At 45.4% G+C, this 27,400-nt stretch overlaps 2 protein-coding genes across 2 annotated transcripts in view; one reads left to right on the top strand and one right to left on the bottom strand.

Moving 5' to 3' along the window:
* The first annotated feature begins 389 nt into the window (after positions 1 to 389).
* Positions 390 to 4,486, top strand: CYP1B1 (cytochrome P450 family 1 subfamily B member 1). Its single transcript, XM_086461848.1, has 3 exons — positions 390 to 409; positions 1,181 to 2,197; positions 3,874 to 4,486. Exons 1-3 carry the CDS (start codon positions 390 to 392, stop codon positions 4,484 to 4,486), a joined length of 1,650 nt encoding a protein of 549 aa, XP_086317974.1.
* A 9,217-nt stretch (positions 4,487 to 13,703) lies between these two features.
* RMDN2 (regulator of microtubule dynamics 2) overlaps positions 13,704 to 27,400 on the bottom strand; it is a 65,056-nt gene continuing 51,359 nt past the window's right edge. The window contains exon 8 of the mRNA XM_086461849.1: positions 13,704 to 13,898. Coding sequence (XP_086317975.1) covers positions 13,704 to 13,898 — 195 coding nt within the window. The remainder of the gene's footprint in view (positions 13,899 to 27,400) is intronic.

Genomic DNA, 27,400 nt, shown 5'->3' on the forward strand with positions numbered 1-27,400 from the left:
CAGCGGGCCGTCCTCCCCGCGCCCTCTGAGCCGCTCGCCTTCACTCCCTGCAGCGGGCTGGGGTGGCCCCGTCCTGCCCCCACAGCCCAGCCGGCGGCAGCAGCCCCCTCGCCCCCGCTCCGCGGGGCTGCACCGGGCAGGTGGCCGCCAGCGGGGCGAGTTCCGAAGGGTTACAGCGCTGGGAAGGTGATAACCCTGCGCTGGGATCGGGTGCAACTGGCATTTGCCTGCACATGACCTGCCAAGCCCCGGGTGACAGCAACTGGGGCTCCTAATGAGTTTCCCAGAGGCTGGGATCTGAAAGCCGCCGTCGCCGCTCTCCTCCGGGGGCTGCCCGTTAGAGCCGCCGCCGGCTGACCGGCTCCTCTCCATCCTCCCCGAGGTCTCGGATGGAAGCAGCGTGCAACAGGTCAGTTCCGCTACAGGCGCCCGAGGCAGCCTGTCTGTTTCACCCCTTCTTCCCTCGCCGCTTCAGAAAGGCTGGAGCAAACGGTAGGAGCGGGTGGTCCCCGGGCACGGGGGTGGGAAGCAGGGCCAGTCAGATCTGCCGCGACAGGACCTCAGGAACCCTCCATAGCCCGTCCCCGGGGCCGCCGGCCGCCAGCCTGCGCTGCCGCGACGGGCACGAAGGTGCAGGGAGGGACGGGCTCGGGACGGTGGGGGCTCCGCGTCCGTGCGCGGAGGTTTCCTCTCCGGAGCAGCGGGGAGCTCCGACGGCGGAGCGGGGAGCCCGTTTTCCGCAGGGGCTCTTTGGGCGGCAGGAGCGACGTGCAGCGCCGGGGTGAACCTGTCTTTGGCGCACGGCGGCTGCCAGCATCTGCGGAGCCTCGTCAGGCTAGAGCATCCTCCTGCCTCCCTTCCCGCCTATCTCGGCCGTGACCTCCTGGGCCCCCCGCCGCAAACCTTCCCTGCCGGGGGGGGGGTGGGGGGAGAAAGCAGCGGCCCCGCCGCCCGATATGATTTTGACCCCTTGTCGAGCGCTTGCCAATTGGCTATCGGTTCGGTTATCCCCCGTTTTTCGCGCAGGATCCCGGCGGGCTTTCGGCACACGAGGAGCTCATAGCAATGACGCACCCCGGCTGGGAACGCCGAGCCGGCTGCCGACGGCTCCCCGTCCCCTCGCCTGCCCGGCCTTTCCGCGGGGCCGCCGCCCGCTGACCCTTTTCCCTCTCCCTTGCAGCATGGCCCTCGAGAGGCTCGGGGAAGCCCTGCGCGGCATACCCCCCTTGCAAAGCTCCCTCCTGCTCCTCCTCTGCCTGCTCGCCGCCATCCACCTGGGCAAGCTCCTCCTGCAGCGGCAGCGGCGGCGGCGGCAGGGCCAGCGCCGGGCTCCGCCGGGCCCCTTCCCCTGGCCCTTGATCGGCAACGCGGCGCAGCTGGGCAGCGCCCCGCACCTCTCCTTCGCCCGCCTGGCCAGCACCTACGGCGCCGTCTTCCAGCTGCGCCTGGGGCGCTGGCCCGTGGTGGTGCTGAACGGGGAGCGCGCCATCCGCCAGGCCCTCGTCCGCCAGGGGGCTGCCTTCGCCGGCCGCCCGCCCTTCCCCTCCTTCCGCCTGGTGTCGGGCGGGCGCAGCCTGGCCTTCGGCGGATACTCGGAGCTGTGGAAGCTGCGCCGCCGGGCGGCGCACGCCACGGTGCGCGCCTTCTCCACCGGCAGCCCCGCCACCCGCCGCCTGCTGGAGCGGCACCTGCTGGGCGAGGCGCGGGCGCTGGTGGCGCTGCTGGTGCGCGGCAGCGCCGGCGGCGCCTTCCTCGACCCGTCCCGCGTCCTGGTGGTGGCCGTGGCCAACGTGATGAGCGCCCTGTGCTTCGGCCGCCGCTACAGCCACGGCGACGGCGAGTTCCTGCGCCTGGTGGGGCGCAACGAGCAGTTCGGGCGGGCGGTGGGCGCCGGCAGCCTGGTGGACGCGCTGCCCTGGCTCCAACGCTTCCCCAGCCCCGTCCGCGCCGCCTACCGCGCTTTCCGCGACCTCAACCGCGACTTCTACGGCTTCGTCCGCGGCAAGTTCCTGCAGCACCAGCGCAGCCTGCGCCCGGGGGCCGCCCCCCGCGACATGATGGACGCCTTCATCCGCCTGCAGCGGGAGCAGCCGCGGCTGCAGCTCGAGCACGTGCCCGCCACCGTCACCGACATCTTCGGCGCCAGCCAGGACACCCTCTCCACCGCCCTGCAGTGGCTCCTCATCTTCCTCATCAGGTCGGTGCCGGCGGGGCGGGTGACCGGGGTGCCCCACCTGCCCTGGGGAGGGGCGCGAGAGCCGGCGCGGAGCGAGCGCCGGCCTTGGGAGGGTGGCGGGGGTGGGGGGATCCCCGTGGCCTGCGCGGGCAGAGTCGCCCAGGGGAAAAGCTCCCTCGGTGGTGGAAGCCGGCCCGAACCAGCGCCTGCACCGCCCGGTGCGGGCGGAGCCGGGGGAGCGGCGCCGCCGGGGCGGGGGTTCGAGGGACCGGCCAGCCCGGTGGTGCCGGGGCACCTCAGTGGCTTCCCCTTGACTAACACGGGAGCTCTAGGAAACCTGCCAGGAAAACATAAGAAAGGATAAAAAAAGCCCCAAACCCTGCTCCGGCGGCCGGGCAGTGGTTCGTTAAGGGAGGCTGGCAAAAAGGCAGCCGAATAAAACGCGAAAGTAACAGCTTTTACCAGATCAAGACCAAGGAGACCATAGGAACAGGATAACAACTGCTTAGGCGAGATAAAGAGTCCGCGCACCGGTTTACAAACCCGCTATTATGTCCATTTCCCAGTAGCGTGTGCCGCTGTCGCCACGGCGGGACTGCGGGAAAGGCAGACCCCCGGGGCGGCCGGCAGGGCGAGCGCACCCCTTCCTGCGCCGTGCCCTGGCACCAGCTCTGCGAGGGGGGAAATCTCAGCTAGGGGCAGTGGTTTAGCAGAAGGCGGCATAACGCTGATTTTCGTGCCTGTCCCGGCTTTTTCTGTCATCATCTGCACAACCTGTAGGCTCACGCAAACACTCCCTGCTCAGCCGCCTCCTGAAAAACGGGCAAATATTTAATGCTCAGAGCGAAGGGTATTGCCCAGTGTTCACATAACCTCTCCCCGTTTCTCACATTTGCTCAGCATTCGACACGTAGATCTGCTGTAGGAGCAACAGGCGAGGACAGAGAAGCCAAACTTGAGTATTTAAAGCAAATAAAGGCACCGGGGGGGAATGCGCGTTTTTAGACAAGGAGAAGAAAATAAGCAAAATTTATTAGTTTTTCGATCATTTGGTTACTGTGTAGTCTTCCAAACTATCCAGATTTCGAGACAGTCATCTTAAAATACATTATAAAGAAAACATATTTTGATATTAATTAGAAAAACTATGTGTAAACTAAGAGCGGGATGTGCATAAAGTTATTTTGACAATTATTAGCAGGGATTTTTTCCAGTTTAAAAGCCTGCAGACTTTCATACGTATACAGTGTGTCTAGTGATACCGAAGTCCATGCTAACTTTTAAAAATCACACAGAGCTGGAAAACCAAGTTCTTATTCCTGCGGAAAGCCCATTATTTAGAACAGACAAGCAATTTTACTTCTAGAATAAATTTTCAGAATTGGATCAGAGTATTCCGTTTCACCAGATTTTAAGTTAGTTTCATTTTTTATGCTGGGAATCAGTTACATGGGATACTAAAGTGAAAACTGAGCATATCTAAAATGACACCATTATTGCATGGGAAGTATAGATTTTTCTCTCATGAAGTTTTCCATCAAGGTCTACATGTTCCTGCAATATATTTAAACTTTGCTGAAACTGCATTATGTAGGGCAGGGGTAAGGTTTTGTGAGAAACGCTTACAGCGAGCATTATTTTTAAGAAAATCTTTCAAAAGCGTGATGTACATACATACATCTTACTTCAAATGACAGGTATCCGAATGTGCAGGCTAAAATGCAAGAAGAAGTGGACAGGATTGTTGGAAGAGACCGCCTGCCCTGTGCTGATGATCAGCCTCACTTGCCCTACATCATGGCTTTCCTGTATGAATCCATGCGTTTCAGCAGCTTTGTGCCTGTTACTATCCCGCACGCCACCACCACCAACACCTTCATAATGGGCTACCTCATCCCCAAGGACACAGTGATTTTTGTTAATCAGTGGTCAGTGAATCATGATCCAGCAAAATGGTCCAACCCAGAGGATTTTGATCCAACAAGATTCCTGGATGAGAATGGATTCATCAATAAAGATCTTACTAGTAGTGTGATGATTTTCTCATTGGGAAAACGTCGGTGTATTGGAGAGGAGTTATCCAAGGTGCAGCTGTTTCTCTTTACCTCCATACTGGTGCACCAGTGCAATTTTACTGCTAATCCAAATGAGGACCCCAAAATGGATTTTACCTATGGGTTGACCATTAAACCTAAGCCATTTACCTTGAATGTTACGCTTAGAGATTCTATGGATCTGCTCGATCAGGCTGTCCAAAGACTGCAAGCAGAAAAAGCAGCCAATGAAAATCAGCTGTCAGCAAACATCTGAGCAACAAACCTTGCATCTAAAGATAATCCCTCCCTCTCCTTCTCTTTTTAGACTTAAATATGTTATAGTTTGTTCTGGTGACCTTTTTGGAAAATAGCCGATATTACAAGTTACAAGAGCAGGAAGGAAAACTGCGCATGGTATAATTCAGTCCTCTTTTTAATTCTAGAAGGAGAGCCAGGGCAACAACTTAATATATTACATTGTAAAACATACACAATTTGAAAGTAAGCATTTTCTTTTCTAGCTTGTTCAGAGAAGTCGCCACTTTAAAGTGCTTTTTATCCACTGACTGGTTGGAGCATCTCCATGAACTGTTTGCACAGTCCTTCCCATGTCTCCATGCACTATGCCTTAACTCCAAATTTGCCTTCAGTGACTCCACATCCCAAAGGGAAATCTCTTATTTAAAAAAAAAAAAAAAAAAAGGGTTGCTCAGAATAGTGCAGCCTGCCTCTGAATTCACCTTATTGGAAGCTGCCATAGGCACATGGCAGCTCCTGTGTTGTGACCGCTGAGATGTACATTGATGCCTCAATAATAAATGTTCAAATGATTTTGGGTAAAATAACCATGTAAAGTCTTGCCTTTAGCATTCCAAAGTGTTTACATAAATGACTAAAAAGACTTATAAGCACATTTGAAAGTAAAATTCATGTTTTAGATGAGAATGTCCTAATATAGTACCTTTTTGTTAAGTTTTAAAAGATCATATTTGATATGTCACCAAATGGCAAGGGTGATACAAACCGTATGCTAATCTGTTCGCTAGCATATTCATGAACAAAATAGATATTTTAATTAGAAAATTTTATAAAGGTGTAGCTGAAATTTGTATTTCTTTAGTAAAGAATTAATATTCCTGTCCCTAGGCACATAGGTATGTCCAGTAAAATCCACATGGGCCCAGGTATTTAAAAGTGAGAATTCAGGGGTTTTAATATAAAACTTCCATGCTGCAAGCCTCAAGTGAAGGGTACAGCAAATACACCCCTGCTCCCTAGGCATTCTGTTAGGCTGAGTTAAATGGTTTATCCAAAAATCAACTATGTGCTTTTAGTACAATTTGCTTGGAACAAGGTCTCGGAAAACTAACATTACATGTCCTAATTAATGCACCCATTAACTGAAGAAAAAGTACTTTTAACATTTTTGTGAGGGAAAGGACGTAAAATTAAAAAGAAAATCCCCCAAACTGTATTTTTAAAGTAAAAATCACATGGCCTTGAACCTCTGGCTAATGTTTCTGTACACAAAGCTGCATGTGTTTCTCTAAAAAGCAAACAACCCTATTGAAAATGCCTGATTTTCAAGAGTGTTGGGCGCTTCTTTGGAGCTGCAGATCACCTTCAATTACATATGAAATCCATCAGAAGCGAGAGTACCTCGTGTGACTGGCTGTGTTCAGCCTAGTACTAAATAAAGTATTAGTAGAGCTAGAAAAATTAGGGTGAAATGCTACACAGCAAAGTACCCCTGCTGAGACCTAAGCCAGTAACGATTTGCACTGGGCCTTCCGATCGATGGCCAGGTGTGGTCATGCTGAGGTCATGCTGACAGCAGCAGCAGAACTCATACTGACATTGGGAAGAGCTGGGTTAACGGCACAGCCCTGATCTTAAGTAGAAGCTTCGCTGCTGATTTGAAAAACCTGAATCAAGCCTAAAAGTACTGCTCTGTAACCGCACATGGTAGTAATATACCTGTTTAAAGTCTCTGGCTTCGTATGGCATATATTTTCTGTTGTAGAGCTAAAAAAAGCTTTCTGTTACATACACAAGGAGTAACCTCAGGTGTTTTTCTGAATTATGTACAAGTTTGTGATATCCCAGAACTTAGCCTATACCTGTGAAAAGCTTTATAAGACACTCAGCATTTTCATATGGAGATCTACGTTAGATCAAATGCTAGCAAGACAGTTTTCCTTGTACCTTTGTAAGTATTGTTATTAAAAAACATATATAAAGGATGTAACCTACAATCGAATAGTTACTCTAATGCAAGGATCACCGATTTGTATTTTAATAACAACCGCTTTTGCAATTTTGTACTCTTCCAAAAGCTTTAACTATGCATTGGCTACTAATGCAACATCCATTCACACTGCTCATGTCTGTCAGGGGACCACCAATATCTAGCTGTGGGTCACATAATGCCTCATATAATCTGTGAAGTTACTCAAATTTAGTAGCACCCATTTAGAATGTATGCTGTTGTTCAGCGAGCTAACTTTTATGGTCACGTGTATCATTGTGTCACCAAAATACTAAATAAAATTGTTCTCACACTGCCTTTGCTTAGTTTATGTATAGCTTTCTAACATCAAGATAAACAAACTATTATTTCTGATTTGGAAAGCATTGTTATTTTAGATATTTGTTCATATACTTTTCAACTTCTTCCCCTTTCTGTATTTTAAGGTTTTTCTCCATTCTGCCCTCACAGATTCTCGGGTCTGCCTGCTTGTTTACACCTTGCCGTCTGTGTTCAATTTTCTCATGCTCCTTGCTAAGAATATTCCCTGCTGCTCATCTCAGCACTGATCTGAAGTCTCTCATGTCTTTTGCTTTCTTCTGATGCCTGTTCATCTCATCTCAGCCTGCACAATTGCCTATGCTATGTTCTTCCCTCTGGCATTTCAGTTTGCTTCCATCTCCCCTTATTTCAAACCCACAAACCGATTTTCCTTCCTCTTTTTTTCTCCTGTATCTAGTGCTGGCATCTATATACTCCTGATACTGGATCCCCACCACTGTCCTTGGAACCAATTGGTGCTGTTTTGGCCTTGGAGGGTGTATAGTCAGGATGCCAGGAAGGAAATCTCAGGGCCAAGTAGGCCTTAATGTGCCCTTGCAGTGCAGCCTCCCACAAAACCAGGCAATCCTGTGGTGAAGGGTGGCTCTTATTGCATGTATAAACCATTACCTCATGATCCAGCACCACCTCTACCCCCCTTTGTCGTCTTTTCCCCAGTCTGCTAGACAGGCCTGCTTACTTCAGAGCCATCTTAGAAAAGATCTTCACATTTTCCCTAACCCCAAGGAAGTGGAACAAAAGCTGGGTGGGACAGAAGCCTAGGCAGACTGACTAGCAGTAGTTCCCTCTTCATGTGGGATATTTTTAGCTGGAGTTTCTCCCAAGGGGACAGGATTCTAAGTACAGGCTGAGTTGGCGAAATCAGAAGGAGCGCAAACAGAAGACACAAAGACTCCCAAGAAGTAGTGTAGGACTTGTGGAGTACGTGTAGTGTCCAAAGATAGCCTGTGCTGTGCGTACCTGGCTGGGGCTGACCAGTGGGCCACAGCACAGACACGGAGCAGGTGTCCTCCCTGGGTAAAAGCCAAGAGCAACTTCATACAGTCAAGAGATGCTGCCACACTGTCCCTGCTTCCCGTTAATTTCTAGGCATTTTTCTTCTTTACCAGCTGTCTACAGCTGAAGTCTAGACTCCCTCTTTAGTGTTGACAGGCACGTTTTTATAGCAAAACCTGCTACCGTAGTGCTGAAAGATGTAGTGCTGATGCAGCCAGAAGTTGGCATGAAGAAGGCATTCTTTGAGAGATTCTTGGAGATGACTACAAATACTATTTATAGCAGTTGAGTAGGGAACCAAAAGTTTCTGATTGCCCACTGTAAGCCAGTACCAAGTGTTAAGGAAATAGAATAAGACTAATTCAGCAAATTGCCTTGATATATTTTTCTTTTTGAATTGTGTGTTTCCATTTTCCATCTGTCTCATTGGAACAGTTGGTAGAAAAACTGTAATTTTCAAAACTAGGCAAGGTCACATTTAACAGCAAGTCATGCACATCTCATGAGATTTTGTTTGTAGTGTCACTGCCTCCCTCACCAACCTGTGACTAGACGTCACCATATCAATAGTAGACAAATGCGTGTTGCTCTTCCTTCATGAAATAAAGCACAAAGTTAAGCAGCTGTATTCAGGACAAGATTTTTGCTTTAAAATCTTCATGCTCAGTTTGTGGTGATTTCAGTGGGTCAGGAAAGCCACATGGCTTCTCATGCTTTCTCTGTGAATGTGCACGTGCACACACTTGGTCCATCTCCCAGAATTTTAGTAACATCTTTCATTCAAGTTGAGATAAGGGATTAAAAAAAACCCCAAAACATCAAAACCCCCACAAATCAGTAAGTACAGGGAGAATTTAGGACAAGTGTACGTTTCTTGGCAAACCAGTAGCTGTCAGACCGCCCCACTCCGTAACAAGGAGGGGAAGCAAGTAGGCTGAGCTGGCAGAGTGGATGCGGAACACACTTATACTATTCAAGTGTACCATTACATTCCTTGTGAGGCCAATAGCTAAACTTGCTGGCTTCAGGGGGCGTCAGTTCAGAGCTGCTGAAATAAATAGCAATGATGTAACAATAAGGAACAAGGCTCATCAGAACCTGAGAAACAACGGCCGCTAGAAAGAGGAGAGGGGGGTCAGTCCAGGATCTGTGCAACAGCTACTGGTACCAGCACAGTCACGGCAATATGACTAAATGCAAATTCACCACAAATTCCAGCTCATTTTGCATCAGACCCAGTACGTTTCTGTGAGTGGCAGGGACTGACGTGCAGGTCTGTCTGTAGGAAACTGGTACAGATTTTTCCAGGCAAAGCAACCAGAGACTGGGAAACCGGAAGGTTACATTTTACCTAAGAAAAGTTGAGGAAATAGCTATGGAAAGTGAATAGTTAATATTTGCCTTTTCTGCATCTTTACCTTGGTTAAATTTTACTCATGTCTCGTTTGCTCACACGATGAATTCAACTTGAGATAACACTGAAGGTGGATCTGGCTTTTCCATGGGTGAAAAAGAGGGCTAGATTCTGAATGGTGCCATTATTTTGGCATAGAGCGCAATATATACAGCGACTCAGCTGAGTTTTTTCATGTTTCAGTCACTTGTACCCAGACCAGGCCAACTCACTTAATTGTCAGGTGAAAACAAGCTCGGTGTTAAGCACAAACAGCCTGGAGCATTTAAGATGGCTGTAATCAATGCTCTGATAGCTCTCCTTTGGGGCCTTCTGCCGACTCTTCAGACAGCTCCACTAACCAGAAAATCGTTCTGTTAGTGTTGCCTTGTCCTTCAATCCTTAGAGCAGATCTTGCTCCAGCCTGAAAGGACAAAGCTAGAGCTAACCAAAACAAACAAGAGACTCTCAGTTCCCTACACTCTTCATCTGTGCTGGATGTCTGGGGACACTGATCCATCAACACAGTAACCCAGAAGATACAGGATGCTGAGGTATTTCAGCTGCAAATGTGGGGAGGGGGGGGGGGAGGGAGCAAATGCACAGGGGACTTAGTAAAGGTGCATAAACTGACTGCTGGAGTGGCTGAGAGCTGGCAGAGGAAATCTTTGTGAAGTGTAGGAAGATTCTAGCTAGGGAGGAACTGTGCACAGAGTCTCTGATTTCCATGGAAAGGGAGGTGGTGATTTTACATTGCTTGTACAGACGGCGTATGAAGATTAGAGTGGTAAGAATCCACACAGTGTTAAAGAGGTTCACTCGCACCTGCAGTGGGGAACAGCAAACTGAGAGCATCTGGACCAAACCTTACCTTCACATCAGGCTGAAAGCAGAATGAGCAATTATTTTCCTGTAAACTTTGGACAAAGGATGTCCAAATATTAACTCCTCACTGTCTGTTAACTCAAGTAATAGATTGGAGAGGTAGCAAACATGGAAACGAGCTGAGGAACTAAACCTGAGGGATTGTGCTGTGCCATACAGGCTGCAAGATTTAATAACAAAGCCCATCTACAACAGAAAGCCATGGAAAGTCTGACGTTCTCCCCCTTGCCTCGGCATCCCCAGTGCCTGGGGACAACAGGGAGAAAAAGACAGCCCAACTGCACGAGTCTAAACACCTTGTGGGGAAATTTTCCTCTCGATATTGAGATAGAATGGTGGAAGGAGCTGGCACTACAACAGACAAAACCGCTACTGGTCTAGAGGATTTATTCAGAGCAGGTCAGTGTCATTTATTTAAGCAAGCTGAGCAGGGAGAGGTTTGTATCACAGTTGGCTATACAGTTATGTCTTCAGTTCTATCTAGGATTGCTCAAAGTCCCCTCAGGAAAGAACGGTGTGTATATTGCAGGATGCTCCAGAACTGCTTTTATCCTCTGATATTATTGGTATATTGTCAGTGATGGATCACCTTCTGTTGGCAAGGACAGTTCTACAAGAGTAGACTTTATTTCCACAATCTCCCTTCTCCTAACCTGAGCTCTGGTAAGAGCACAACAGTCATGATGCAGAAACAGGCTTCTAATCCTCTCATGATAACAAAAGGGATTTCACATCTTCATGTTTTCTGTGCTAAGAATAACAGAACACTTTCTATTCGACTCATGGTAATTGAAGTGGAGATGTGATGTGAGACACACTCCTTCCCAATAAGAAAGCACGGTATAAGACAAATTTTGACTTCACAAAGCAAGTATGATTTGCCATCATCTGCAGAACAGTATGAAGCAATATTCCATCCTTCTTTTATGCTTTGTGCTCTGTGAAAAACTTCCAAGCTGCAGTTCAAAAATTTAATTCTACTGTGTATCTTATAATTTTTAATTCTACTTTTTCACTCTACAGAAAAAAAACCTAAATTGTGAAGTTATTAATCTTTTGTGGTTCAGGAAATCTAAATAACTCTATTCAAGAAAAAAAAAAAGTGCCACCAGAAATTGAACTCAGACTTCACAATAATTACTCTAATGAAAAATGAGATTCCTAAATGAACCTTTGTCTCACTGGAACAAAACTCCTTTTCCTTCCCTTCTTTCATGTATATAGCTGCTGGGACACGGTGTCATGCTGCAACTTGTTCCAAGACCTAACTACATTTATCTTGCTGTTTCTGGCAGAAGCGAGGAAGAGCTGTGCCTCCTACACTCCAGAACAATACGCCCTGCAGGGAAGCTTTCTGGGCAGCCCTTCCAGGTGGCACAGGAACAGAAAGGAATTGTTTTCCATGAGCTTTCTCTGGATGAGCATTCTTTCTCTCAGGTGCCTAACATCCTGCCCAGCCTGCATTTTCCAAGTATGTGACAAGCAGTTGTGCCACAGTGAGCAGAGGGCAGATCAGCTGGTGGGCTTTGGTTAGAAACACCACAGAAAATGTTTAATAAAATTAAACAAGGATGAATTCCCATAAAGGAGGGGACAAAAAAAAATCTGGTTTAGATAAATATTTAAATTAAGAAGGTTCCCCAGACAATTACAAGGCAGATCCTCCAGTGACGTTATACTTGAACTGAAACCTTGTACAAAAAAATCCTACTCCTGGCTGGCACTAAGACTAGATACTTAGCATCTGTGCACGCAGATCTACAGCACACTGACAATACTGCCCTCAGCATTTCAAGAATAAAGTACTGATTTCCTTGGGGTCATCAGCAGAGCCAGAATTCAAAGTATTTGGCTGACAAGGCATTCACTGTACAACACTGTTTCAAATATCTTCATGCCTTACTGAAAGACAGAAAGACTCCTTTCTTATCTTCACAAGCTATCTCTTACCCTAATGGGATACTTTCTTGCTGGGGTAAATAGCTCTAACCTGTTCCCAGAGTTAAGCCCATACAGTAGTTTTCATCTGGTATAAAACCATAAAACTATACAACAGAACAGAAACCTTTAGGGAGGCTTCTGGAACAAACAGATGCCCCATCAATTGTCTGAATGGCTGAAATTGTGAAAGCAGAACAGATACATAAGGATCAGATACTAAAGATAAAGGTTGCTCTCAAGAGAACAGGTGCTTTCTTCTAGGGTTTATGAAAAGTCAATTAATGAAGCAACTGGACCTCTTTAGCCTTCCTTATAGCCCCAAACTCTATCCTGATTAGACTGCAACATTTTCCCTAGCAAAGATCCAGTTAGCATGGCTTTCTGCATCCTTACGTTCATATACAGTCAAGGTCTTCAAGCAATTATGAACAAGTTCCTCCTGAGGATTTGTCATCCCTCTCTTTTCTTCAAGTAAGGCCCTGAAATGCACACAACTTTAGCTGGCAAAAGAATTCTAGTCAGTTATTTCACTGAACTCAAGTCATATGCATTTATTTTTATTTTTCTAAATTGGTACCTTCCTGCCTTTGGGGGAAATCCAGCAAGGATTGAGCATACGCTAATAGAAGCAGTAGTTCTCCAGTCTCAATAGCAAAGAAAATTCTATACATATGGAAGAATCAGTATAGGGAAAATTGGGGCAGTTGAGAAGTGAGAGGGAGAACACAGCAGGGAGGGAGAAACATCAAAATAACAGGCCAGATAAAACAGAAATAAATGTTTCATCACATGGAGGAAAATGAAAATGAGGAAAAAGAATGTGAGCAGCTGCCACTGCTAGTTTGCCCCATCCCCAGGTACAATAGCTCCCCAGGGTACCCTAGGGACCACAGGCTGCAACTGGCCCTGCAGAGGGCAATTCATCCCACCTGTCCTTTTATCTCCACAGCTTATACTGAACATCTACTGTTTAGGTTATGGATGCACCATGTCCCTCCCTTACTACTCACCATATGCTAGAGACAGATATTTGGTTCTGTCCTACTTAGAAACAGACACATGAAGTTACAGAACATCTTCAGTGAGATGTGCAGTGAGATTAGCAAAAACAATACTTGTACGCTGGTGGGGAACTCCTTAGGCACTGAGGAAATAAGCCACACTGACGTACCCAGGCCATGTTGCAGAGTGTAACCCAATTTAACTACCTCGTATCACAGAATCACAGACTGGCTGAGATGGGAAGGGACCTCTGGAGGTAATCTAGTCCAACCCCCTGCGCAAACAGGGCCTTCTGGAGCCAGTCTAGTCATTCTACCTTCATAATAATAATAACTACCCACCACACTATAAGCTATTTCCTTCAAATTTTTTTACAGTGAACACATAGCAAATAATATGTTCACCACCGGTTCACTTTCCTTTCCTCTTGAAGATGAACCTGTGTGGGCATCACCCTGGGAAACCCACTGCTGTCCCTAGGAAGTGCTTTTCTTCAGCACTGCCCCACTCCCACTGGATGAGAAAAGCCTTCCCTTCACCTTCCGTTAGGAAGCATCCCCAGAGGCAGGAAGAGAGAAAGACCACGCAAGGCAGCCATTACTGCCCATCTCCTGCTGTTTTGAGCTGGATTTTATGTGATTTTATGTACACTTGCGCCCTGCTTCAGCATGTAATGGCGAGGATCTATCTGCCCAGAACAATCTGTCCCAGGCTTTTCTGCTGCTGAAGCAAGCCAGTAAAGCCTTTCACACCTTCCCTAGGTGTTTCTGTGTTCTGAACTAATAGGAACCGCACGTACTGCCGGCTCTCCCCGAAGACCCCGGCCGGCACAAACAGCGAGGGGGCGAATTCCACTCCAGGAACCAGGCGCTTGCTCACCTGCAGGAGCAGAGTTGGTTCAGGATACTTCACAAGTGGAGGCTCTAACAAAGAACCACTCCTGAACCACTGGGACAAACACACACCTGTATGACCCACTGGTGAAAATCCCCCACACCTTTCAAAGGTTTTAATACTTTTGAAGTTCTAAACAGTACTACAGGGTCTTTGATACCTGAAGTAACAATTAAGCACTACATGCAGCAACCTTACCTAGAGCAGTAAGTGAAGTAGCCATGCGATTTAAGACATGAGTAATCAACAGTGCCCTCTTTGCTCACAGAGTTCTAGCACAGAAGGTAGTGTTTATTGTAATGGTGATAAATCAAAGAATCCAAGCTTTCTCCTCAGTATTTTAAAATAAACTCCCTGAAAAGTACTGTCATCTAGTCTCATATGTTTCCAAATATCAAGACAACAATGGTAAATGCATGGAATGTCTTCATCCAAATTTTATGGCCAGGATTTAAGAGAGGGAAAGCTATACAGCAGTATGTTTGCAAACACCTAAGTCCCTGATCTGGTCATTACATTTTACTGCATGTTTTTTAATTTACTACATACTGAAAATCAAATTTTAAAGACAGGAAACAAATTAAAATTTATGTCAATTCAAATCTGGACAGGGGAATTCAGACCACTGAACCAAGCACTTCAAAAATAACTAGAAATTAGAACTCTACCTTTTTCTTTCCAGTGTTTGGTTCATGGGTTTGTTGGGTTTTTTCTTTGCTCTCTCATTCTTGCTCAGATATTGGTCAAAACCATTTGCAGAAGGCTTGTTTCCCCAGTCTCCAGAAACATTCTGTTCAGTTATCAAAAAGATGTATCAAAACTGTACTTCAGATTTTTAAGAGACTTCCTTTTTATCCAATGCACAGAAACATTTGTTTATAGATGTTCACTAAAACAAGCTTTATTAAACTGCGCCACAGAAACTGCCTCCAAATTTATTAGGAAGTACAACATCTTTTCAGCTTAAATTCATGTGGTTTATTGCCTTTTTAGTTTTGACTGCTAAATAACAGCACTGTTTGAAGACAGACTTCAGTGAAATACGACTCTTGGGGAAATAGGTTTCAGTAGTAGCATAGGCTTACATAGTCAACATTAAGAAAAAAGGCCCAATGTTCTTCTAGAGTATTTTTTTCATTTGTCCAGGTCTGGCCAGGCTAGATTTTTTATAATGCTTCTTTCAAGGGACTGGCCCTCAACCTGTGCTCAGTAACTAGCTTGCACTCCTGCAGAGTCCTATCAAGTTCTCTATTTAACTCCCAAGTCAGTCTGAGCCCATTCTTCACAAAAGCGCTCAGACACGATTAAATAACAAATTAGAGACAATCAGCACATCCCTGTACTGGTCTAAAAAATTAGACCACCCTCATTGTAAGTCTGCACTTGCAGTTGTCAACTTTCGACATACAACCCCAGGATCCTTTTATACACACTACCAGAAAACTTCTCTGCCAGTAGCCTGCAAGGCACAAAGCAGCCACTTATTTTGTCCAGGAACAAACTAAAACACGGGCTTAAAGTTCATAATTAACTAAAGTTCCATTCCAAGTCCAGTGATCTTGATGAATACCAGTAAATTTCAGAGATTGTCAGGTTACTTTCCCAGACAAGCAAAAGGGCTTCCAGGAGACAAAAAGAGCTTGATCTCTGCCTCCATGCCCCCGAGAATTATTATTATTTTTAATGAAACACATTGAGGGCCCACACTGCTGTCAGCTGTCTGCAACTTGGTTTATTTTTAGCTTGTAATATAGCTAATAAAAAACAGGTACAACGCCGTACTGCTTTAGAAGCACATCTTGGAAACTGGACAGCTCTGATAAAAGTCAGCATAGAACAAGATTTTAAGATGCATCAAGAGAGCCATAAACCAAACTGTTCTTAGTATGCCATGAAAGCATTGTTTATCCATGTGCATGCATTGAAACATCCGATGCTGCACTTTCCCAAACACAGGGAAAGCCAACCCTGCTCAGGGAGACCACACATTATGCCACATTTAGCACCTGTTCAGAAAGTTTCAATATGATTTTAATTATTTCCAAGCTCAGTAAACACCCTCTGCCTCCCTGCTGGAAGGGTTTATACCAATTAAAATGATGTATCACATAAACTGTTTAAGCCCCTAGAAAGCTTCAATTTGCACCTGAGCTGGCAAATTCACTCTCCAGCCACAGCCTTGGTCATGACAGAATATGAAGTGTAGTTTCACAGGTAGCATAACACCCAGAATTTCATCCAGAAGTCCCTATATTGCTGCCACTACCTGTGATGAATTGTTTGGGTTATCTATAGAGCTATCCTGCACTGACAGGGAAACCAAGCAAGAGCAGATGGGCTACTTGGCTGCAGTGACACGACTCCAGGCTCTTTCAGCATTTGTATCTAAAGAGTAAACAAATGTCTAGAGAAGCTTGGAACATGAACTTGGTATCTACATCGACAGCTGCGAATCTGCTGAGAAGCTTGCACATCCAAAACCAAACAGCTTCATTTATCTCAGGGTACCATCACCAGGAGCCAACATTACCTGGGATCCTGCCCACCTGAACCCCCAGGGAAGAGCACAGACAAGGAAGAGACAGGCACAGAGACTACACAGGAGGGAGCACCAATGTCTTTGGAATTGATATGGGCATATCAGTGGCAAGAGAGGCCTCACACTCCATCTTTGGCTCCAAGTTCAGTCAACCTTGAGACACTGACATATCATACCCTGTTAATCAAGGACCAAGGCACAGATGAAATATCTCCCCATATTCCCTACTCACAACATTAGAGCCTATGGGCGCTTTTTTTTTTCCCCCCCGAGCAGGAATACACAACCAGATGAAAAGCAATAACCCTGTAGTCATGCTTGCGCTTTCAGGTTTAAAAAGCCCAGCATTAGAGGTTTCCACATGCAGTCACCCCTGCAGAGGGAAAAATTGAGTCATAAACAGCAGAAGTAATTCTGCTGTTAAAAGCAAGTGTGGGGTTGGAGTCCACCAATTTGCCCCCTCACACCTTGCTAAGCCAGGAACAGAGGGCAGCAAAAGGCAGCTACAGGAATATATAATTAACAGTCTCTTGGTCTCCTTCCAAAGAGACCTCGGCATCTCCTAACAAAGGGCATTCTTTACCTGCAGTCAGACATCTCCCCGCTGTTCAATCTGGTTAGCAAGATGGAAGCTGAGAGCTCAATCTGTGGTCAATGAAAGCACCATTATATGTTTTCGTTATTAATAAGAGCATTCCAAGGAGTAGCAGAGTTTGTCCAGATAAGCTGGCTGGGAGAAAAACATTAAAGAACATTCTTGCATGTCATACTTCCCAGCTGGGATGCTCACTTATTCTGACAGAACTTGTTCTGGTGGCACAAGCTTTCTTCTTATTCATCAATTAAAAAAAAAAAAAAAAAAAAAAAAAGGAATAATAAGATTAACACTGTTCTTTTTCTATAGAGTTTTTTTCCTCAGCAGAAAAAAAAAAAGACCAGATTTATGTTCTATTTTACACTTCACTCCGTTTGGAAAAAAGACACACAGGTCTTACTAAGCAGCTTGCTGCTGCAGTGGAACTGAACGGTGCTGTCCCAGAACAAGCCACACACAGAGATTTTGATTCTACAGAAGCAGGTCATCTGAAGTTTCCTTAGTTCTGAATGTTTGCAAATAAGCCTAAGCTTCCTGGGAGCAGAGGAAGGGTATTTGTTAGCAAGGAAGTTCAACTGGTCCATATATTAACTGAAGATGGATTACACTAGGAGGGCAAAACTTCAGGATTATGCCCAAGCACAACAAATATCAGATGCTTCCAATATATTTCTGCTACAAGTCAGGGCGGAGTTCTCGAGTTTTCAAGACCATATCCCCTAGCAGTCATTTAGGCACCTAACTCCCCTGTACTCAAAAATGTGGATGTAAGTAACTTTGCAATTCTCCAGCACTTCTTAAGGGGAAAAAAATAAACAAACAAACAAAACCAAACCAACCAACCAAATACAACAACAAAACCCACCCAACCTGTCCATAATCTTTCTGTTAAAGTTCTCATATAAAGAGATACAAGTACTGTAGTTGAGTTTCATATTTTTGGAGGAAGAAGCTGAAAGAATTTGGACATAGGCCTGGCAATAATCATTCAACCACAAGGAGTTATCCCAGAAAAACATTATATTGCCAAACATCTTCCACACAGATGCATGTTTGTATTGTTCCTCCCTTGCATTTCAGGAAACAGTAAATAATGCTGCGGCCAACACACAAAATCAAGGTGATTTTAGTAGACCATCTTGTTTGGGACCAACCCACAGTCACCAACAGTTAAATACAATCCCTTCAACTACACACTATTGGTAACGTCCAACAAAATGCAAACACGTAAAACAGCTCAGGGTAGGACCCGTACACCTAAGCCAAGGGCAACAGCGGGATTTAGAGGCAGACAAGTCTCTTCATTCACTAATGGCAGCTATGTTGGTTTCTCCAGTAAATGGGCTTGTTGCCAGGGTTAGAGCACGGACCAAGAAAACATAACACCACAAGATGCAGACATACACGCTATGTGTTTTAACAGGGAAGGCTGAAGCCCCCTTGGAAAACCACACGTTGCTGCTATGCTGTGAGATGCCTTAATCTGCCCTGTTCATTGTAGGGGCTGGGATCCCAAGCAGGCTCATGGATTTCACTCCCCAACCTAGAAACAGAAAAGCTAATCGTAACAGCAGCACATCAACACGGTCAAGCCCTTCGCCAAAACTCTTGCTAGGGTTTCCTGTAACCATGAAACCTACGTGCACATTTCAAGCCACGGCCCTCACAGCAAGCCCACCCCTACCCTAAGGAAAGAGATGGGTGTTAAGGAGGAGATCCTAGGAAAGTGCTTTGCTAATCCAACTTTCAACTCCAGGAAAGCGTTCACGTCCCAGGGCAATCTTTTCATCAAAATTTGGTCTGAATGCCGAAAATTAAGGAAATGAAAAATGAGTAAATAGCAAATTAAAATCCCATAGCAATTAATTGTGGAATCAACAAAAAGCGGTGTTCCTGGAACAGACGCTGTGCCCCAGGCACCTCCCGACCCCTCAGCGTCCCTCTGTCCCAGCCGAACAGCAGCTGTGAACCGCCGAGAGTCAAAGCAGAAATCCCGGCACGCGTCAGGGTTTCTCATTTGTCTCTTTAAATGTTTGCACTGCTGTCTCCAATGTGACTAACGAGAGCTCCAACAACTGAAGCAATGGATGGGGCTTCCACAAAGTGGCACGTTGTCAGAGAGGGAACTGCACGGCTGCACAGCAGCCCAGCATCGCTGTTTCCCCAACATGTGTCCTTACAAGGTTATCTGCTTATTAGGGCAGAACTACGGACTGACGTGTGGCCTCTGTTCACAGGACGAATAGTCATGATGCATTTATATATTTTTTTTAAATTTAATTGATGGACATGTCTCTTTGCAAATCAATACCAGGGAAACATTGAAGCTATGTTCATCAAGGGAAAAAATGGATTAATCAATAAGAAAAATATAGTTCAGAGCTAACATATTCAATCTGGTTTTATTATGATTTTTGTAAGTTCTTTACTGAATTGTCACTGTAGTAACATTGCAGTGGAAACATACTGTTTTCTTTCCTACACCACAACACCCGCTGTTTCCTCCTATCCCTTAAGTTTACAGTCAGTTTAGAAATTGTGGCCTTTGTGATACGCAGTGTTCTCTGAACAGTTTCACTGGATGGCTTTATTTCAGGGCATTAATCTGTTGTCACTTTATCCTTTCAGGCAGCGACAAAAACCCTGAAGATAATTGCAGTTCATTTCATGGCATCCTACTCACTATCACATCTGAGAACGCATCACTTCAAATCAGCAGGAAAATCCCTACTGAACTCCAGGGCACCTGGATCCTTCTCCAGATCAGTTAGAGACTGGGTTGAAGGTTTTGTTGTTTGTTTTTAAACCTAGAACATGAAGGATGAGGAATGCAGAGCAATTTGCAAGTGGCGAGTGTCAACTATAGGAGAAATGTTTTAGAAGACTTATGCAATATTTCTCAAAATAGAAGAGATCGGGGAAATACTGTGTCTGAAAAGATTGCTTCAAAGGCTCAAGGCTCACAAACACTGGCGTAAAGTGCTTGACATGAAGCGATCCTCAGAGGGGTATCCTTTCCCACCAGAAGTCTTCTAAACTATTCTGCAAAATTTAACAGAGAATTCCATCCATGCTGAAAGACAACGCGTCTCTCTAAGGGTGCTCTGATGCCTGCAATATCAAGAATTAATCAGCCTGTCTCTGAACATGAGATATACCCTTTTGAAATCTGTCAATAACAACTGAAAAGTCTATTATGTCACTGGAAAAAAGAAAACATGAACTTGGGCAATTGGGCTGCTTCAGACCCAAGTTTCCACATCAGCTGCATTTTATCATAATTATATTGAGTGAAATACTACCTGACTGCAAAGTTTCACAGGTATCCAGTGCAAGAAATTTTTTTTTGGTAGCCTTTAGGAGACTCAGAAAAAAAGAGATGCTCCACTCAGTTGCAAAAGTTTATGCTAGAGATGAGACAGGACCCCGTCTGAGAGAATAGGTAAGTAATTATAAGTAGTTTGGTAAAATGATTGAGTAACTCAGTAAATACAGCGTTACATCCCCTCAGTTGTACATACTGTATGCAATAAGCATTAAATATATTGGAGCCAGTACGTAGTAATGATGATACCAATGCAGAAAGCAAATGCTGAACTAAGGTTCCAAACTTGTCTGTTTCTGATTGCCATGCGTCAGAAAAACTGGAATAAAAATCAAAGCCAAGTCCAGCGAGAAGGAGTCACACAAGATCAACGACAAACAGAGTCTGCCAAAACCCTTGGAAACTGAAGTCCTGGAGACGTACACAGCTCTGTTGAGGACTTAATTTTTATGGACACCTTCCCTTCTGGCTATGGGGCCCCAATTGTCTCAGGTCAAACTTACTGACAGGCCTGTGGTTCCTGCTGAATGCCCCGCCTGTCTGCTTGGCAGAAAAAGCACTTCACAGCCCCTGCAACACTGGCTGTAAAACTCACTGGTTTAAGGTTACATTTTGACTTCTTCTTACTTGGAGTACAACTGAAAATACCACTTGTTTTGGCAAGAAAACTAGAAGAGAATCAGTGTAATACGGGGGAGCGGACCAGCTATTAGCGTCTCAGCAGGACCCGTTCAGGGATATGCTTCAGTCTCCTCATACTTAATATCCAAGATTGCTTCAATATTGCCTGAAATTTCTCTCCCTTCCCACTCCCACAGGAGTTTACTTTTCAATGAATGAGTACTGAGTTCAGGAAATCAAAGAAAGTCAAACATACCACAGATGTGTATTAAGCAAGCCTCCTTGAGCATTTCTCTGCAAGCCATAATCATCACTTACAAAAAAGCACACTCAAAAGACAAAACCCCACCTCCAGACACACAAGGCTCTCCCCCCCTCATCCCTCACCTTCATCCACAGGCTCCCTAGACACAGCTATGATGGTTTGGGGATACTGATTACAACCCTGTTTCTCAGAGACAGGGATGACAGACTATGAGGTTGATTCCCATTGACTCAGTAAACCTTTAGAGTTCATAAGCTCACAGTTCAAGAAGCCAAGGCAAGGAAAGTGAATACATTTATTTACATCATCTTCTACCTTTTGCTTTACCACCTGCCTGCCCTGAGTCTAACACATAAGGAGCTTCCAACAGGAACTGATGGCTCTATATCAAGATGAGCCTGCAGTCTTGAGTAGAGTTATCACCTAGCACTCCCTCTCTAGCATACAAGGGGTCTAGTAACACTTTGTATTCAACACATATTTTTCCTGTTGTTCCTCTCAGAGGGAGGCCCAGTTAAGCGCTGAACTGGGGCAATTCCTTTCATTTTTAACTCTGCTCTTAGGATATAAAATGATGTGCAGGCAGAATCTTCCTCTCCGACTTCTTAAGTTTTCACTTCACACGTTATGGACAGAAATTTCAAAAGGTTAGGAAAGTAATTGAGTTGCTTATTGTATCTACAATACGCAGATCATATCTATTTTAATTCCTCTATTAAACTTAAAAATATACACTCATGCAAATAGTTCTATATGTATATACACACACACACAGAGAAGCTGTGGTCCCCATTCAATTTCTGCACATGTAATTACAGTCTGACATTCAAAATAAGACAGGATAAAATCCCAAATCCATATGAGATAGCCATATAAAAATAAATCCAGTGCAACAGACAGAAATCAGGATCTGCATTACAGATTAACCCAATCAGCCTGTTTGCCTTTATCTGATACCACTGTAGATATACTGAACATTTGCTTCTGTTGCCATTTGATGTAAGAAAAGCGCCTTCATTCAAGTTCCTTCTCTAGCCTAAACTTAAAGATTACTTTTCAACAACCCCCCAAAAATTTAAGAAAAGCACAGCACCCCTTAGCTTTCATTTAAGGCTGCCAATTGACAAAGCTGCTGGAATCTCAGCTGCTGGGAATCAGCATTAACTCCCCTTGCAGAGCTCTGTGATGGAGCCCAGCTCATTCACAGCAGCTGCTGACTGCCTCACACCCACCGCAAGGCTTCCATGCAGGTCAGTCAGGGAGGATTTTAACTGAGTGCTGTAAACAGTTATGGAGGAAACTGAATAAAATACTGGCAGTTAAAATATATCCCACAAAACCAACCTACAGCAATGTTGCTCTACCTTCATTTTAGCACTCGTTTGCTCACCAGTGACAAGCTCTTCCTACAAGAAGATGGCGGGTCGTAGGCAAGAAGAAGGAGGCAGAAGAAGGGTGTGGAGCGTCCCCCCAAGTCTCACTGCAGGGGAGTCAAAGCCCTGCCCAGAGCAGTCTTGCATGTAGGTAGTTAGAGGCTCAAGACTTAACATACCTGCTTGCCAGAAGTCACCAAACCCTGCCTCCCTTTGGTTAACTTTCCCAGGAACAGCTTCCAGGCTTTCTCCTTTAACTGAACACCAGCAGATGCCACAAGCAGACAGGCAGGCTTGTGAAATGCCCACCATTACTGTACCCATCGCGCGTGCCACACACCCTCTCTTTCCAGTACAGACACAGCACAGTAAAGCACGTACTCACCCCTCCTTCACCCCCAGGCCAGCAGCAGCCAGAGCCTCAGCCCATCTTCCAGCAAACTCCCGCAGCAACACAGCTCCCGAGTGACCAGCACGCAGCCCCCAGCGGCGGGAAGCAGCCAGATTCGTGAGCCCGACACCATCCACAAGCTCTCTGGGAAGCTTCAGTCTGACCACGGGCACTGAACTGTCGACTTTCCACCGGCAGAGCCCATCTGAACCCCAGCTCCCAGCCCGCCCTGCTCGACCAGGTGTGCCCGCCTCTGCCCAGCCTCGCTAGGCCGCGGCCCTCAGCTGCGGGGAGAGCTGCTGCAGCCCCGCCGCTCACCAGCTGGGGCAGCCGCTCCTGCAGGTAGGCCTCTGCAGCTGGGTGGAGAGCTGTGTCGCCGACAGCTCCTCAGGGGCTGATGCAAAGAGTAAAAGAGGCCTGAAGAGCGAAGCCTATTTTACTGCTTACTGCTGTGTGTTACTCCAACCAGTTTACCTCGGCTGAGCCTTGGCTTGGCTCTAGCAGTTACCGAAAAACCACAGGTCGGCCTTCCCCTTTTGCAAGGCCGGCCCGGCAATGGGGGCGCTGCTGCCAGCTGCAGTGGGGAGCAGATGGTCCGTTCAACCACTGCGACGGCCTCCACTGGGGAGAACTGCGCCTTGCTGCCTGGCATGTTTTCCTTCAAATTGTCCGCATGGGTGAAAGAAGCACTATCAGCCCCATTTTTTTCAGATGGGGAAGTAAGTCGGGGAGGGGCAAATAAATATTACCATGTAAAGGCTGGAGAAAAATTCTGTGGTGTGCAATAGGCTAAACTGGTCATAAAACTCTCCCTCTTAGAAAATAAACTAATGCCTTTTACAGAAATCATGGCTGGTGGACAACTCGTTAAAAGTATTGCTCAAATGACCATACAGGTCCAGGCCCAGTTGTTTAGGTTTTTTTCCCCCCTAATCTATTGTTCTGACTGTATTCCGTGACAGCTGAAGAGACCTACCTGCCTTCTCATTTCCTGAAGCAACATGTTTGGTCATGTAGGAATGGCTGCAACAGTGGCTGAAAGCAGCGTGCTGCTGGAACAAACTGAACCAAGTATCAGGATATACAGAAGCAAATGTCACACAAGGCCAAGCAGGTGCTTTTAAAAAATCTCATCCTAGCACAAAGCCTGAGTCTCACAGATGTCCAGAGGCTGCTTTGCCATGTTCTCAATGGCACAAAAATGTCACAGGTAGGTTTTACAGGGACAAACAAAGTGAAATTACTCTTTAGTAAGACAAACACTTCTAAAACAAAGAAGATGTCAAATGACTGTGGGGTCACACACTCAATTATGGTGTCAGTGCCAGTGTGCACTGGTAATTCTTGCTCAGGGATTCAGGATGAACACTGTTTTGCTTCAAACTGCCAACACCCATATACTGGTGGTATCAAAACCACCACACAGACCGGCAAAGCTTCTGTATGAACCCCTTGCTGCACTTAAAGCTCTGCTGTAGAAGCATTCTTCTCTTTTATTTTGAAAAATGTACATTTTATTACTGCTTGAAGACTTCATATACAATTTTATAGGGCACTATATAAGCTGCCCGTGCATTCCGAAAAACAGCAATCCTTAACCCAGAGCCACAGTCAGGAGCTTTATAAATTGTCTTCATAAATTATCCTCTTCCAAGACTGGGAAAACACAAGTAAATAGCTGAATCCACTTTGCTGATTTGCCACATTTTTCTGCACAACCCACAAGAACATTTCTCTCACCTGGGGGCTAAAATTTCAGCAGCCATTTGATTATCTTTATCCATGAATTAGAAGCCTGAACTTGAGTTTGGTAGGTTAAAAAGTACATCCACTCATGCCCATATCCTTAGGACATGTTTAGGTTACAGTATTCCCAGTCAATATTGTGTGTCTGCTTTTTTGGCTCATACGGGTAGGCAACTCAAACCAGCTCATAGTCTTAATAAACAAGGTACATGAGGAGTGGATACACTGTGTTTGCAAGCGTGTAACCTGCGTATGTAGCTAAGTAGCTTACCCTAGTCACATCCATAGGTCAGTAGCATCACCGAGCACAGAACTCAGATTGTTCATATTCAAGTTCACACTGGAAACTGCTCCCACAGACACTGCTAGAATGACTGGTTGTTTATTTTAATGAAATGAGTAAAGTATTTCCTCAAAAAAAAAATTATTAACATTTCACATTCTTAGTTCTAGTGCTCCATTTACCAGTGTCACACATGCATGGGTTACACAAACATAGATGGGGTCAGAAAAGCTTACTTCTTTTTGTATTGTCAAGACAGTTTGATTTGTTTCTTCTCCAAGGAACTTGGGAGTCTGTAAGAAGGAAAAGTGCTGTAAAAGAAGAATATAACCTTATGTACAGAAGGGGAAAAAAAAAAAGCAAACAATAATGTTGGCCCTTCAGTCAGAATTACTCCTTCTTGAGTTTGCACTGGGTGAATGCTGCAATACAATTCTAATTGTCACATTACTGCAGGATTTTCTGAGTAGGAGTAACGTATACATCAAGATTATTGTGCCTACTGAAAGAAAACACTACAAGACTACCCCCCCTGCCAGGGTGTCCAGGAAAATCCCCGAAAACCCATGGACCTTGCTGGAATCCACAGTACCTCCCTACAGTTCTAGGTGCTTCAGGTGGAAAGCCTTCAGATAGTGATGGCTGAAGATAAGTAGATCCAGATAAGCTGATGTGTTTGGGCTGAACATAGTGGGATCTCTGGTAGCCACTTTGTTGTGGGTTTGTTGTTGTTGGGGCTGTGGTTTGTTTTTTTTTCTTTTCTTTCTTTTTTTTTTTTTTTTTTTTCATTAGTTCAGGCTTTTACTATTATAACACGGTTGCAGGCATGGATTAACTTGTGGGTTTTTTATGTAACTGGACACATGAATTGTCACTTTCCTTCCTAAATCGTCAGCTACTCGCCACTGTTGGACATAGGAAGTTGTCCAGCATTCATTCCAGAAGTTAGTTTATTGATATTACTACATAAAGATGAGTAAATCACCCTAAGACTCTGCAAAAGGAAAGCCAGTACTTTAAACAAAGTAATATAAGAGTGTATCACTGTAACAGTTTCCAAAATGTGCTGGTGGCAAATTGCCTCCAAAAAATATATAACTGAGTTCATGATTACCTGCCATTTCAGGAGGACAATCCCAAAGCGATCAGGATCCCATGACAGAGTGCTTAGCTTCACCCCAAGAAATAAAATTATCTCAATTATCCAGGAAGGCAGAACTAGTAATTTCAACTGTAATGAAGCACAAGAATCCTAGTAGAAGATCAAGGCCCCCTGAACTCAACCTTTTGCAAACATGTAAAGAGAAAAATTCCCCTGGAGAATTTACAGGGTAGGCACTGGAGCCAAGACCAAACAAGTGATGCCACAGTGGAAGAGCTGAAGGAGCTAGAGGCCAAGGCACAGTGGCTTCAGGCAGCCTGCAGCCCCATATGGCTTGAAGGCCCGCAGGGGTTAATACAGTTAACTTCTAGCTCCTCCACGGAGACAAAACTACGGAAGTGAATGTCTGCTTGCGGATATTTTAAACAAAAAAGAAAACATATGGCCCTCTGGAACTATGTTTGCTGTTTCTCCTGCTGATATGACACAGAGAGCAGATAGCCTAGGCCTAGAACTAAATGCAAAAGCTTTATTCCAAGGAGCAACTAGAAAACAATTCAGCGAACATGCTTCAATTTTAAAAATTCTCAGATTAGCAAAGCAGAAACACAAAAAAGTTGTGCCAGGTACACTAACTAGTAAAAAATGTGAAAAGCACAAATATCTTAGCTGTATAAACCAGCAGTTTCCTACCCATGTGAGGAATACTTCTGCGAACTATGAAAGACAACTTAGAATGAATAATTAAAACCAGCCTTTTCTCTCCTAGATCTTATTTTGTGATTCTACCCATAGACTAGTAATGAGAAAAAATTAAAACAGAAGAATGGGCTTAATCCAGAAGGCTGAAAAGAAGATGAGTAGTTTCATTTATCAAAACAGAAATTTAATTTAAAAACATAATCACCTGGATTAAAACCACAGGTGTGATAAATAAACAGTTGAGGACAGCCATGATGTGCATGTTTAAATGCATGCCTTCAAACATGCTGGTAAACACTTCACAGAACAAATTCATTAGGGAGTTTGGGCCCGAAGGCAGAGCCAGTGTGTGCAGACACCATCCTGCCGACCATGGCAACCCAGCAGGAGCACCCGTGGCTCGTAAGGGGCTGGAATTGTGCACTCCCCAGGGACAGCAAGGCCTGGAGGGATCTTAGGAAGTTATCTAGTCCAACCTCTGCCAGAGGATGAACTGTGCCTTAAACGCTGCCAATGTTTAAAGTCATCTTTGTTTTTCACTTCAA

Source organism: Leptosomus discolor, chromosome 2 (genome assembly GCF_034619465.1).
Source record: "Leptosomus discolor isolate bLepDis1 chromosome 2, bLepDis1.hap2, whole genome shotgun sequence".
NCBI lineage: Eukaryota > Metazoa > Chordata > Aves > Leptosomiformes > Leptosomidae > Leptosomus > Leptosomus discolor.